The sequence below is a fragment of the Panthera tigris genome, chromosome D4 (genome assembly GCF_018350195.1).
Source record: "Panthera tigris isolate Pti1 chromosome D4, P.tigris_Pti1_mat1.1, whole genome shotgun sequence".
NCBI lineage: Eukaryota > Metazoa > Chordata > Mammalia > Carnivora > Felidae > Panthera > Panthera tigris.
In genome coordinates, this window is record NC_056672.1 from 11,524,860 (window position 1) to 11,538,645 (window position 13,786).

General features: G+C 45.4%; 1 protein-coding gene across 6 annotated transcripts in view; it reads left to right on the forward strand.

The window, feature by feature from the left end:
* Window positions 1-13,786, forward strand: part of PIP5K1B (phosphatidylinositol-4-phosphate 5-kinase type 1 beta) — a 310,428-nt gene that overhangs the window by 275,712 nt on the left and 20,930 nt on the right. For 4 of the 6 annotated variants that reach the window (XM_042964804.1, XM_042964802.1, XM_042964805.1 and 1 more), the window contains 2 exons: window positions 8,230-8,347; window positions 10,738-11,007. In XM_042964804.1, coding sequence (XP_042820738.1) covers window positions 8,230-8,347; window positions 10,738-10,875 — 256 coding nt within the window. In that variant the 3' untranslated portion in view covers window positions 10,876-11,007. Of the gene's footprint in view, window positions 1-8,229; window positions 8,348-10,737; window positions 11,008-13,786 lie in introns of those variants that run through there. The other 2 variants (XM_042964800.1, XM_042964801.1) reach the window with 1 other exon arrangement.

Genomic DNA, 13,786 nt, shown 5'->3' on the forward strand with positions numbered 1-13,786 from the left:
AGTTTGCACCGTGTGCAGAGAGCTGAGCCCTGAGCAGCTGCAGAGTATTGGCAGTTCCTTTGGTTTTACAAGGGAAGAACAGAACTAGGGAGATTAACAGTTTCCTGGATGCCTTGTTGCAAATTAGTCTCAATTAGCCCTCAGTCTGAACTGAGGGAATTGTGGCAAAAGTTGATGGTGCAGAACCCAGGCAGGCAGCCAGACTCTTCAACCCAGCCAAGTAACATCGCTTCTAGAAATGGATCTTCCGGAGCTGGAGGCTAAGGAATGGCAGGTCCTCTCCCACAACCACTGGGCTTTCAAAGGGCATTGCTCCCAAGAGAGATGCTCTCACTTACAGTGACCCCTAAAAAGGACTTTGGAAATCTGTCAAATTAGAAATTGATTCCAATTTCTAATGCCCAGGAAATCTACAGTGCAGTAAGAAAACAGGGCTAAGGAGCAAGAATGTCCCCTAATGTCGGAATGATAGAGAAACAAACATGAAATTGACCAGTGGCTCAGGCATTTAAGGGAAAATTCTCTTTAGAACTAATCTTACCTTTACTCCTCAAGGCATCTCCAAGGACGGAGGAAATGGCTGCAGGCAGTGGATCCAGGTGGCTCGGTTGGATGGTTTATTCTTGTATTATCTCCCTATTTAAAAAAAAAAAATTTTTTAATGTTTATTTATTTTTGAGAGAGAGAGAAACAGAGTGTGAGCAGGGGAGGGACAGAAAGAAAGGGAGACCCAGAATCCCAAGCAGGCTCCAGGCTCCGAGCTGTCAGCACAGAGCCCAACATGGGACTCGAACCCGCAAACTGTGAGATCATGACCTGAGCCAAAGCCAGACGCTTACCCTACTGAGCCACCCAGGCTCCCCTCCCTATTTTAATAATTACATTAATTTTTTGAAGTAGCAATGGACGTTGGCATGCACATTCAAAGATACAGTGGAAAGGTTCTGTGGCACAAATAAGCGCTATGTGAAGCGCTTCTTGATTAGCAAAGATACAGCTTTATCTCCAATGGTGTCTCTGACCTTTATTAATCTCTTGGCTAAAAACATAACAGAATGTTAAAATGAATTGTTTTTATTATCAGCTTCAACTGAAGCCCAAAACAAACGTGCAGGACTTGAAAAGCAAGTGGCCAAAAACCAGTTGTGCAACTGGTAGCTGACTACCCGTCTCCCACCTTTAAAAAGGGTTAGACATGGGGCGCCTGGGTGGCTCAGTCTGTTAAGCGTCGGACTCTCGACTTCAGCTCAGGTCTTGATCTCGTGGTCTGTGACATCAAGCCCTACGTCCGACTCTGTGCTGACAGTACGGAGACTGCTTGGGATTCTTTCTCTCCCCTTCTCTCTGCCCCTCCCCATTTGCACGCTCGCTCTCTCTCTCTCTCTCTGTCTCAGAAATAAACATTAAAAGTGTTTTTGAAAAAAATGAAAGAGGGGCGCCTGGGTAGCTCAGTCGGTTAGGCATCCGACTTCGGCTCGGGTCATGATCTCGCCGTCTGTGAGGTCAAGCCCCGCGTTGGGCTCTGTGATGACAGCTCAGAGCCTGGAGCCTGTTTCAGATTCTGTGTCTCCCTCTCTCTCTCTGACCCTCCCCCATTCATGCTCTGTCTCTCTCTGTCTCAAAAATAAATAGATGTTTAAAAAAAATTAAAAAAAGAAAAAAATAAAAGAGGTTAGAGAAGCCAAGAAATGAGTGGGGCAGTTAGCCTGTGATCATTAGAGAGAGCTGTCAGGGAGTGGGGTACCTGTCCCGGCCCAGGAATAGGTACTTCAGTGGGATACTACAGAGGGCAGGATAGTGTCCCATGGAGTAGAGGGGACATACACGTGTCCCCTAGTGTCCAACTCATGCCTGAGAGCCTTAAAACTCCACTGGAAGAGCAGGGAGAGTTTGCTGTGTACAGATGGTCTACGCCCCTCCCTCCCTTGTATCTCTTTTCTGTGCTTGAAGTATTTGCCTTCCTCAATACTATGTAAATTCCATGAGGCAGAGACGTTGATTTTCATCTCTGCTCCCTCCTGGCCCCTAGACCACAGCTTGCATAAAAGGGTGTTTGTGTGGTACATGCAGGAGGCTAATCCCTCCAACAACCTTGCATGTTTGATATTGTTCTCATTTTATATGTGGGAAACTGGAGCTTCTAGTTCCAGAGTTCCAGAGAGGTTAAAAAAGTTACCCAGTATCACCCACAACCACGCACATGAGCCAGAATTCAAAACTGTCTCGTTCCAAAGTTCCCAGTCTGCCTGTGCTGCGTTATCAGCTCAGGTGTCTGTTTTCCTAAAATGCATTCTCCCCTTTTCTCAGGCGGTAGTTAGTACCTGACGTAATAGTTTTAGGGAGGTAACATGTCAGTTCTGTGCTCGGATCTCACTCAGTATGTACTGAATAAGGAGGATAGCAAATATAAAGATTAGTGGATTGGTCATGTAGCTCAGTGCCAAGATGTATTAATGTCAGATTATTTTGAGTGCATTTAATGGGACTTAAGTGTATCAATGCCTGATGATTGACATAGGGCTGTATGTATTTTACAGAGTTCTTATGTCATTTTTTAAATTGAAATGTTGGAAGCTTAAATAACTTGTTAATTATGTGCATTTACCATAAAATTTCCCATCTTCATCATTTAATTTTTTTAATGTTTATTTATTTTTGAGAGACACACACACACACACACACACACACACACACACAGAGTGCAAATGGGGGGAGGAGCAGAGAGAGAGGGAGACACAGAATCCAAGGCAGACTCCAGGCTCTGAGCTGTCAGCACAGAGCCCGATGTGGGGCTCAAACTCACGGGTTGTGAGATCATGACCTCACCATGTGAGATCATGACCGAAGTCAGACGCTCAGCCTCCTGAACCACCCAGGCACCCGTCCAGAACTCTTTTCATCTTGCAGAACTGAATGTCCCCATGAAGTGACTCCCCATTCCCCCAGCCCCTGGCAACCACCGTTCATTCATCTTTCTACCTCTGTGAGTTGAATTACTCTAGATGCCTCATGTAAGTAGATTGATACAATATCTGTATTCTAATGCCTGGCTCATTTCACTTGGTTCCATGTTCTATAGATTCACCCATTAACATGTCAGAATTCACTTCCTTTTCAAGGCTGAATAATTCCGCCTTGTGCGTATGTATCACATTTTGTTTATCTGTTTCCTCCATCGGTGGACATTTGATTTGCTTCTGCCTGTTGGCCCCTGTGAACAAGGGTGTATTTGTTCACTAGGGCTGCCTTAACAATGCAGCATTGACTAGGTAGCTTAAACACCAGAAATGTATTTTCTCATACCTCTGGGGACAAGAAGTCCAAGATCAAGATGGCAGCAAGTTTGGTTTCTTCTGAGGTCCCTCGCGTGTCTTCACACGGTCTTTTATACGCCTTTTGTGCACATACACATCTCTTAAGGGCACCAGTCATATTGGATTAGAGCCTTTCCCAATGATCTCATTACCCTTAATTACCTCTTTAAAGACTTTATCTATAGACACATTGTAAAGTACTGGAGGTCAGGATATGAACGGGGGTGGGGTGGGGGTGTGGGTGGAGGGCGGTCAGGGGAGACACAATGTTTAGCCTGTAACACGGGGTGAACAAATATAGGAGACTCCCGTTTTCAGTTTTTTGGGGGTTGTATACCCAGAAATGGGATTGATGGATCATATGGTAATTGTGTTTTTCACTTTTTATTTTTAATGTTTATTTTTGAGAGAAAGAGAGACAGAGTGTGAGTGGGGGAGGGGCAGAGAGCAAGGGAGACAGAATCCAGACCAGGCTCCAGGCTCCAGGCTCCCAGCTGTCAGCACAGAGCCCGACACGGGGCTTGAACTCACGAACTGTGCGATCATGACCTGAGCTGAAGTTGGTCGCTCAACCGACTGAGCCACCCAAGCGCCCCCAGCTCTTTCTTTTTTTTTTTAATGTTTATTCATTTATTTTGAGAGAGAACACACTTGGGCCAGTGGGGGAGGGCAGAGAGAAAGGGAAAGAGAATCCCAAGCAGGCTATGCACCGTCAGCGCACAACCCAATGCAGGGCTCGATCTCATGAACCGTGAGGTCATGACCTGAGCTGAAATCAAGTCTGGCACTGAATCGACTGAGTCACCCGGGCACCGCAAGCATCCGACTCTTGATTCCGGCTCAGATCCTTATCTCACAGCTTGTGAGATCGAGCCCCAAGTCCGCTGTCTGCTGACAGCATGGAGCCTGCTTGGGATTCTCCCTCCCCCTCTTTCTCCGCCCCTCCCCCACCTGTAGACCCTCACACATGGGTGTCACCAAGCATGCTCTCTCAAAATAGATAAAAATAAACTTAAAGAAAACTCCCACCCAATAGTGGTCATTCCCTGTTCTCCCCCCACCTCACCCCCACCCCACCCCCACCCCCGGCAACCACTCATCTGCCTTCTGTCTCTTCTAGATTCGCCTGTTCTCTACAGTTCACGTAAGTGAAATCATACAATATGTGGTCCTTTAGGACCAGTTTCTTCTGTTTAGCATAAGGTTCTCAACATTCCCCCATGTTGTCGCACACATCCGTCGTTTGTTATCCTACTGCTGAATGACATTCCATTGTAGGACTTATTTACCCATTCATCGACTGGTGGACATTTGGGTTATGAACACTTTGGGGCTATTCTGAAGCCTGCGTCCTGGGAGCATCCGTGTACGGGTTTCGGTGCGGACGCATGTTTTCATTTGTCTTGGCTGTTTGTCTGGGCGTGGGATTCCTGGGTCGGTTGGTTTTCAGGACCCCCCACCCTGTTTTCCAAAGCAGCTGCACCTTTCTACAACCTCGTCAGCAGTGGAGGAGGGCTCCCGTGTCCTCACATCCTCTCCGGCTCTTGTTAACATCTTTTTTTATAGCCATCCTCGTGGGTGTGAAGGTGGTATCTTGGTTTAGTTTTTCTTTGCATTCCCCTAATGAGCGATGATGTTGAGCATCTTTTCATTGGCTTATTGGCCATTTGTATATCTTCTCTGGTAAGTGTCTATTCAGATCCTTTACTCATTTTTCAACTGGGAGATTTGCCTTTTTATTGTTTTAAGAGGTCCTTACGTAACCTGGATTTAAGTCCCTATGAGCCTCATTTTCATCCCCCAAATATAATGATGCTCAGAATGTTCTGTTGGAATAGGAAAGAATCCTGATACATGTGAGAAACAGTACAAATAGAGTGGGTTTTGTTTTTTTTTTTTGGTATCTGTTTGATTTTATCTAATTTGATCAGATAACAACAGAGGGAATCTGGTATTTCTTGTTTTCTATAATATAACGGTGTATTTTTGGTAAGATAATTGATACATGTACCTGTCAAATCCCACAGGATACCCTGTTTTTCTCAACCATGCTAGTAACTTACTCATAGTTACCAAAAATAGAAGATAAATGTTAGATTGAAAAATATTTAAGTTTACTTCCAGGGGAGTGACTGGATCACAAAAGGATGGGAGAAAAAGGAACACGACTTTTAGCTATATTTTATGCTACATGTATTGCCATTAAAAATTTTTTTTAATTTTAAGAAAAATCACTTCCAGGGGCACCTGGCTGGTTCAGTCCACAGAGCATGCAACTCTTGATCAAGAGTTCAAGCCCCACTTTAGGCACAGAGCCTACAGAGCTTTCCAGAGCCTCCACAGAGCCTCTGGAAGTGAAAAATCACTTCCAGAATCTTCTTGGTTATACTCTTAAATATCACAACTAAAAACTCAGACAAGAAGGGGAAAACTTAGCTTTGAACTTCACCAAATAAATTCTATGTTCATAAAATTCCCCAGAAGCCATTCGAGACTTTTTAATTACATAAAAATAAACTATGAACCCCAAAAATAGGGATAAAAATCAAAAGTCATACCACACTCACATGTTCTCTGACCACCTTGTTTTTTGGTTTGATGTTTAAGTAGATAATTCGTCTTTTGTGAGTGACAGTATAGCAGCTGAAAAGCAAACGTCATTTAAAACCCATCACTGCATCCTTACTTTTGGTGCAAAAAATAACTTGAGCAGTATTCACGGCTACACAGTGCTTCTCAAAGCAGCTTCCCTTGCAGGCTGACAGTTTACCAAACCAAGAAATCTCCAAAAGTTTACAGAATGGGGCGCCTGGGTGTCTCAGTCGGTTGAGCGACCAACTTCAGCTCAGGTCAGGGTCTCACAGTTTGTGAGTTCGAGCCCCGCATTGGTCTCTGTGCTGACAGCTCGGAGCCTGGAGCCTGCTTCGGATGCTGTGTCTTCCTCTCTCTCTGCCCCTCCCCCACTCACACTCTGCCTCTCTCTCTCTCTCTCTCTCTCTCAGAAATAAACGTTAAAGGTTTATGAAGTCAACAGCTCCATGGAGAGAGGTCACACTCACCCTGCTCTTTCAAGTCCTTCGGGACAAACTGTGTGTCCCACACTGTGGGGTTTTTGAAAACAAAGAAGACTTTTTTTTTTCTACAATGTCCGGAATGTAAGAGAAAAACTGTCCAGGCAGAGTGCAGTGGCTTTTACCCCTCCGTTTTCACGTTCCCCCCCATCACCAAATGAGAGGCCCACAGGAGACTCCCGTGCCCTTCTTGCTACTTTTGTAGTATTTTTACAGTTATTGTCTCAGTATCTTTTATAATCAGAAAAAAATGCAAATGAACCTGATTTATTAAGACTCATACAATTCTAGTGATCCTTTTTTTTTTTTTTCCAGTACTGAAAAGGTCAGGATTTCTAACTATGTGACATAGCTTCAACTGATGGGTAAACATGTACAGAAAGAAAATGATGTGTCGTTCCCAGAGTAGGGACGGGCAGAGGATTAGAAGGTCCTGTCAGTCTCCTGTTGAGCTGGGAGGCTCCGACAAAAACCTCAGAGGATGGCTTCGGACTAGAGTTTTCAGAAGCAGTGAGCTAGGAGCGGGGCCCTGCAGGGTGGCGGGACCTGGTCACAGGGCAGGTGAGAGGGAGCAGTCTTCCACACTCCCGCTCTCGTCCCCTGGCAGGTGGGCTCCACCTGGCGATGGCCAGCCCCTTGCCACAGCTCACCGGGCCCCCATAGTCCTCTCCTCCACTGCTGTTGGCCACGCTGTGTTCTTGCAAAACCTTCCCGTGGAAAATTCCCAGTTTAAAGATCTAAGTTGTGCATTCCTGAGCTCCTAGCTCGATTCCCAGTGTCACTACTATCAAAGGGGGCTGATTACTTCAACAGGTGCCAGTGGCTCTCCCATCATGACAAAACAAGGTGGTTTTCTCTCGTACCTCACTCACGAGTACGTCTGTCTGGCCGCCTTCCTTTGTGTCTGTTGTCCTTCCTGTTACCAAAGGCACACGTAGGCTGTTTTCACCAGCACATCACAGAGTGCTCGGTGCCTACGTCAGTCATCATTAGGCAGAGTGTAGGCCTTGGACAACAGCATGAGCCTCACCTTGGAGCTTATTAGAAATGCAAACTGATGGGCCGCCTGGGTGGCTCAGTCAGTTAAGTGTCCCACTCTTGGTTTCAGCTCAGGTCATGATCTTGCGGTTTGGGGAGTTCGAGCCCTGCATCAGGCTCTGCACCGACGGTGCTGTGGAGCCTGCTTGGGATTCTCTCTCTCCCCCTCCCCTGCACGCACGGTCTCTGTCTCAAATAAATAAACTTAATTTAAAAAAATGCAAACTGATGGGCTCTGTGTCAGATCAACTTCATCAAATCTGGGGGTATAGGTCCTAGGAAACTGGGTTCTAACCAACCCTCCAAGGGATTCTGATGCCCACTTAAGTTTGAGAACCATGGTTACAACTGGACCTTCCCCACCTAAAAGGAAAAGAGAACAGCAGAGAGAAATCATCACTACGGATGGTGCACAAGGTTATCTTTATCAACTACCAGAGCATGAATACTCCAAGTGGAAAATGTAAGCAGTGTGAACCAATTTCTCAAAGTCAGAGCTGAGCCTTGTGCCTCTGGATTATAGCTCTCCACCCTCCCGAGGCTGGGGACCCACAAATCACTTCTCAGAAATTTAAAGTATCTTGGAGGAAAGTAGACAGAAAAATCTGCTGGCACCACCGAATTCCTTAAACTCAAGTGAGCCTATCTCTGGGCAGGACCTTACTTCCTTTGAACTCTCAAAATCATTTTTTTTTTTTTATCCCGAAAGCCTTTCCCAAACTCTGTTTCTTTAGCCACAACTTTGCAAGTATCCGTGGATTTTGCTCCGGAGGCCACGTGCTCATCATTCTTCTTTGTTTTTCCAGTAAAGGGTTACCTTCCAGTTCAACATTTACCTTGGAAGAGGGGACCATCTACTTGACTTCGGAGTCCAATGCTCTGGAAATGCAGGATGATAATGCCTCTGTGCTTGATGTCTATTTAGTAAGTAATTTTCATTTCTTTCCCTTCCCTTCTGGTTGACAGACGGACCCAGGCCTCAGCCGACACAAGAACAGGCATGCTTGGGTTGTTTTTTTTTTTTTTCAACGTTTTTTATTTATTTTTGGGACAGAGAGAGACAGAGCATGAACAGGGGAGGGGCAGAGAGAGAGGGAGACACAGAATCGGAAGCAGGCTCCAGGCTCCGAGCCATCAGCCCAGAGCCCGACGCGGGGCTCGAACTCACGGACCGCGAGATCGTGACCTGAGCTGAAGTCGGACGCTTAACCGACTGCGCCACCCAGGCGCCCCCAGGCATGCTTGGGTTTTAAACAAACAGTGGCACCCTGTCACTTCTGTAAATGGCGTGTCTTTCCACAGCCATGTTCTCCCACAGTTCGCCTAGAACATCACACAAAAGAGTAGGTAGGGTGAGACGCAAAATCGGCGTATGTAACCAGAGAACAAGTCCCCTGCTCATGAGGCAGGGTGTGGCTTCTCCCTGTTATTCTCAACAAAGTCAGGCCTTCTTTAACTCAAATGTGTATCCTCTTGTGTGTAAATCTTCTCGAATTCTGGATCACTGCCTTGGTAAATTGGTAGCTTAAGAGGCACAGAACAGGGTTGTGGGGAAAAGTCAGCACTCAAGAATCTTGGCTCTCTCCCTCAGTTGTCACCAACCAGCTGCGTGATCCGGACAGGAACCTCTCTGTGTGTCCTTATTTGCCAAAGGAGGGAAATAACGCCCGCCTCTCGAGGCTGCTTACGGGATGAGGAGTGATCCCGTGTGTGAACACCCTTTAGTGCCTGCCAAGTTGTCTGCAGTGGCTTAACTGAGTTATTAGATGAGGGCTGGAAAGATACATGATGGACTCAAGTGTAAAAGAGGAGAAGGGGCATTTACCCTACGAAGTACCTCCCACACGCATTCCCCACGTCCTTGTACACCTGCACAAAAATCCCATGAAACAGGCTAAGTGTTGATTTCAGGTTTTCCACGCATGTGTGTGCAAGCTCCATGTTGGGAACCAGCATAGGAACACCCCCACACCACCATTTCACACTTGTCCCTATGCCCCAGCCTAGCCCTGTGTTCCCCTCAAGTATACTCTGGAGGACATCAGTCACCGAGAATGCTACTCATTATCCCAGAGGCCTCCAGTGTCTTCCCTCCCCTCCCAGAGTAAGATCCACAGTCCTCAAGGCCCTGCATGGTCCGATCCACCCTGCCTCTCTGACCTCCTTTCCCTGCCTCTATCTTTCTTGCTGACACCATTCCAACCACACTGGCCCTGGTGTTCCTCCCGTAACCAAGCATGTCTCTGCCTCGGGACCTTTGCATTTGCTATTACTGTCTGGACATAATTTGTTGTTCCATGCTTGCTCCCTTGCTTCCTTCAGTCTCAGCTCAAACATCTCCCTCTCAGATAAGCTTTCCTTGACCTCTTACATAAACTAGAAGCCCTCTCCCCACAACAACCATTGGGAAAGGACCTCTGAATATCCTGATTGTGGCACTAATAGAATTTTTTTCCACTGGGCACACTCCTCCCACACTGCCCCCACTTTTTAAAATAAGCTATGATGTATTGTAAAATCCTTACCGAAGAGCTGGTTCCTCTCTACCACCAAGAAGATAGGGAATTAAATAGGAAAAAAAAAAAAGTTTATAGTAATTTTTTGGTCCCAGGGCAAGTTTGGTTTTATCCAGAAGTAGAAGTTGGGAAGTCTACAATGAAAGAGGAAGTGAAATCTCATCTTCCTGCGCTAAGAGTTTGTGCTCCTTGTGTGTTTCTTTTAAAAGCCAGATTTGCACCAACTGGGGGGCACGGGATACTGCTGTGTGCAATGTAAGATCACAAGGTGGTTAAATGGCCCTGCTAATGCCAGTCCCTTATCTGTTACCCTTATTCCTTTGGTAGAAAGCTTGTCTCCTTAGTCATTTCAGCTGTTCCTCCCTGGTATTAACAGTTTCATTTATAAGGAACCTGCTTATGTACTTTTATCAGTGTCTGATTTTACTCTGCTGCTTCTGTGCCTTTCTTGGACACTGACAAGCACAGCATTTCACTCAAGGATAATGCTTGCCTCAAGAAGCCACAGGGAAAAGCCACGATATTAATGGTTGGTTGTATTGAAAACACTTGAGCAGCACTTAGAACTCAAGGGATCTGGGAGTTTAGAACTGAAAGAGACAGTGGTGATAGTTACCCGGTGGCTGTGGTCATCTGCCCAGCCTTCCCCGCACAGGGTTCCTTGAGGTTCAGCAGCACAGGAAGTGAGAGGACTCAGGCAGCCGAGGCAGTAGAAATTCTCACCAAGCTTGGAGAAAAGCTGCTCTAGCCTAATCCTATTTTGTAGCTACTAACCATAAGCCCTTTAACATTTTTCAGTGTTTCCTACAAGCCTGGCAATGTCCTAAATACTTGGTCTTAAGCCACTTAATCCCCACAACCCACGAAGCAAATGGAGCTCCGTTGTACAGAAAGATCATCAGTTTGCCCCAAGTTATGCAACCAAAGAGTGACTGATTAAGCACTGGGATTCAAGGACCCCACTGGGGGGAGTCTACCCCAAAGCCCCTCACTTCCTTCAGTCTCACCGTTGGTGTTCACTTAAGTAAATTTCGATCAAAATAATGATTTTCCAGAACAGAAACAAATGAGAAGAGCAGCAGTATTTTACATCTTTAAAATCCCTAACTTCTGGTTTAATAGAAGAGGCTGGATTCTCGTGTTGTTTCCGCCTCAGTCTGTTGTGATCGGGCACGTCTTCATACGACCCTGTGTGCCCACCAGAGGGCATGGGAAGGAAAAGGCAGGTGACCTCTGATTATTATTTACAAAGATGTGATGGATCCCCAGAAATGGTCTCCCACCCACTGTCCTAATCCTTTCAGTTAGCCCCTTCCCCTGCTGCAGAACCACATGGGACATAAAGGAATGACCCAGAAATAGGCACCTGGGTTCTGTGCCTATCTCTGCCTCTCACCAATCGTGGACTTTGAATTGACCACTCTTTTAGGGCCTCAGTGTTTTCATCTATAAAATGGATCATTAACTCACCAGCTCTGGCCTGCCGTGACTTCCTCCAAATTACATGGAGTTGTGGGTAAAGGAGGTTTTGCCAGAGTCACAGCAGTGGTTTCTCCAAATGTTGCTGTCTCATCACCTTCTCTACCCTGAACCTTCACGGTATTTAAACTTAAATTTTTTGGCAATGCATCTAGAAAGTGCTGCACCATTGATTTGTAATTCCAGGTTGTGTTTTCACGCTGGAGGTTTTTATTTTTTATTTCGCATGCCCTTTCAGTTCCAAAAGGATACAGCTCCTGGGCCACCCTTTGCAGTTTGCCTCCACACTCTGAAAGAGTGAATGGAAAAGATAAACAGGAGAAGAGAAGACCTTTTTTCGTCTTCCTCTGGACCTCATTAGAATCCTCTTAATCAAAGGCATCCTTACTTGAAGGGCATTTGGAGGCTTTGGTGGTGACATTGTTTTCAGCGTTTAACCAGAGATAGGCAGGTTTCTCTTATGCTTCTCCTCCTTTAGGATACAGTGTTTCTCTACAGATAGATACAACCTAATCCCCTGGTGCTATTATTTGTCTATTAATATATAATACTGTGTAGAACCCTTTAAAAATAGATAGGATTTAAAACCACATCATGTATGCACACCGGGTAACCTATGAAATTCCTTTTAAGGATCCACCCACGTTATACACTTGTCAGTTCAGCCAGCTATCCTGCTTTCCGCTGTGATCTGACATGAAATTGAAAGCATAGTTTACCTGGAAAGGCAGCTAATTGTCCCATCACCCTTACTAAAGCATTGGGTTCAGGTTCCGTGTTTCCACTAACCTGCGTTCCTTTGAAAAAGACCATTCGCCTTCCCTCCAGAGAGTTCCAGGCTCTCTGCTTCATTTGCAAATATTCAAGTCAAGGGAGTTGTTTTTCAGGAGGGTTTTATGCAGTGACCAAAGATGCGTCTGCCATTGAATTTTGAGTTGATGGCACAGATGAGGGTATTTAAAAGAATACAACAGCGATGAACAGGCTCTGTTGATTGAAAATGGGCAATCATGCCGTCTTCATAATAGAACTAGATTCCACTTTTTGAATAGTCTCAAATATGCTAAGGCACTGACGCTGTCCCCGTAGCGGTTATTCCACGTCCTAAGGCAGCTTCTTTGCTTGATGTAGAATGCAATTTAAGGAGAAGGGGAACAACCAACCAAACGCTGCTGAAAAATGTTACGGGTCTGACTGAGCAGGGATGGGTCCGTGGGGGATCATGGGATTGCTTTAAGAACACAGAAGTTTGAAAGATGCCACTAAACAATGACTTTCTTCTCTTTAGTCTCCAGGTTCTACCCTTTTCTTTTTCACACCTTCCCTATTAACATCCTCTCAATAATATGTGCTTTCATCCAGAGAGGTGTGTCTGCAAGATGGCTGTTTGAGGTGTAAAAATAGCTGTGGGCAAAGGAGAAGAAACAGTTAAGCCATTTCTTAGCCTTGCCTGGATTGGAGATTAATGCTCTGATGTGCAGCTGTTGGACAGCTTGATTATTTAATGTGTCTTTAGGGTGGCTAATAATACTCTTTGATCACAGGACGAAGAGTGGCAGAGAAGTGAAAATGATTGAATTAACAGCTTATCGTAGCATTATGTATCAGAAAAGCCTGACCAAAAAAAAAAGAAGAAAAACACTTTAAATTAGGTCACGGGGGTCTTAGAAAATCCACTGGAACTTTCTGGCAAGAGAAACAGCATTTGTGGATTTCGCTTCACTGGCATTGAGCTTAAAGACTTGTATGCAAAGTATCAGGTCCCTTTAATCACTCCCATTTGAGCCAGACTGGCTGCCGCAAGGGTGTTTATTTGAAACGGGGCAATTCTATTGCTTCTCAGCAGAGAGCTAGAATCCCCATCTGCCAAAGAGGCTGCTTGGGATCTTGGTAGATTTTAGTGAGAGCAGAGAAGGAGGATGAGGAGGAAGGCAGTGCCCTTGGCTTGTAAGGCATTTAACCAGAATGCAGTTTCCTTCTGCCATATGACCACATTGGGAAGAAATGGAGAGATTTCAGCAAGAGCAAAGTAGCTCCCTTTGTTTATTCCCAGAAATGCTTGGCCCCCTTACGTCATTAACCAAATAATACTTGTAAGACGTGCAGAAGAACAGACAAATGGATTCCCAGCTCCTAGACGTATGGCAACTGTGAGCGATTCCCATATGGACAGTTTTCAAATTAACGAGGCAACCCATTGGTCTAGGATAGGAGGACTCCCATAGGATTGTGGTTTTTATATTAAAAAAAAAAAAAACTGTTAAACTACTGTTTAAGGATTAGCTAAGGGCATTGGTAGTCACCCAGGCATTCTGGCTTTTCAGTTAAATTACACCCATAATTAGCAATTGAATGACAGGCTGCAGGG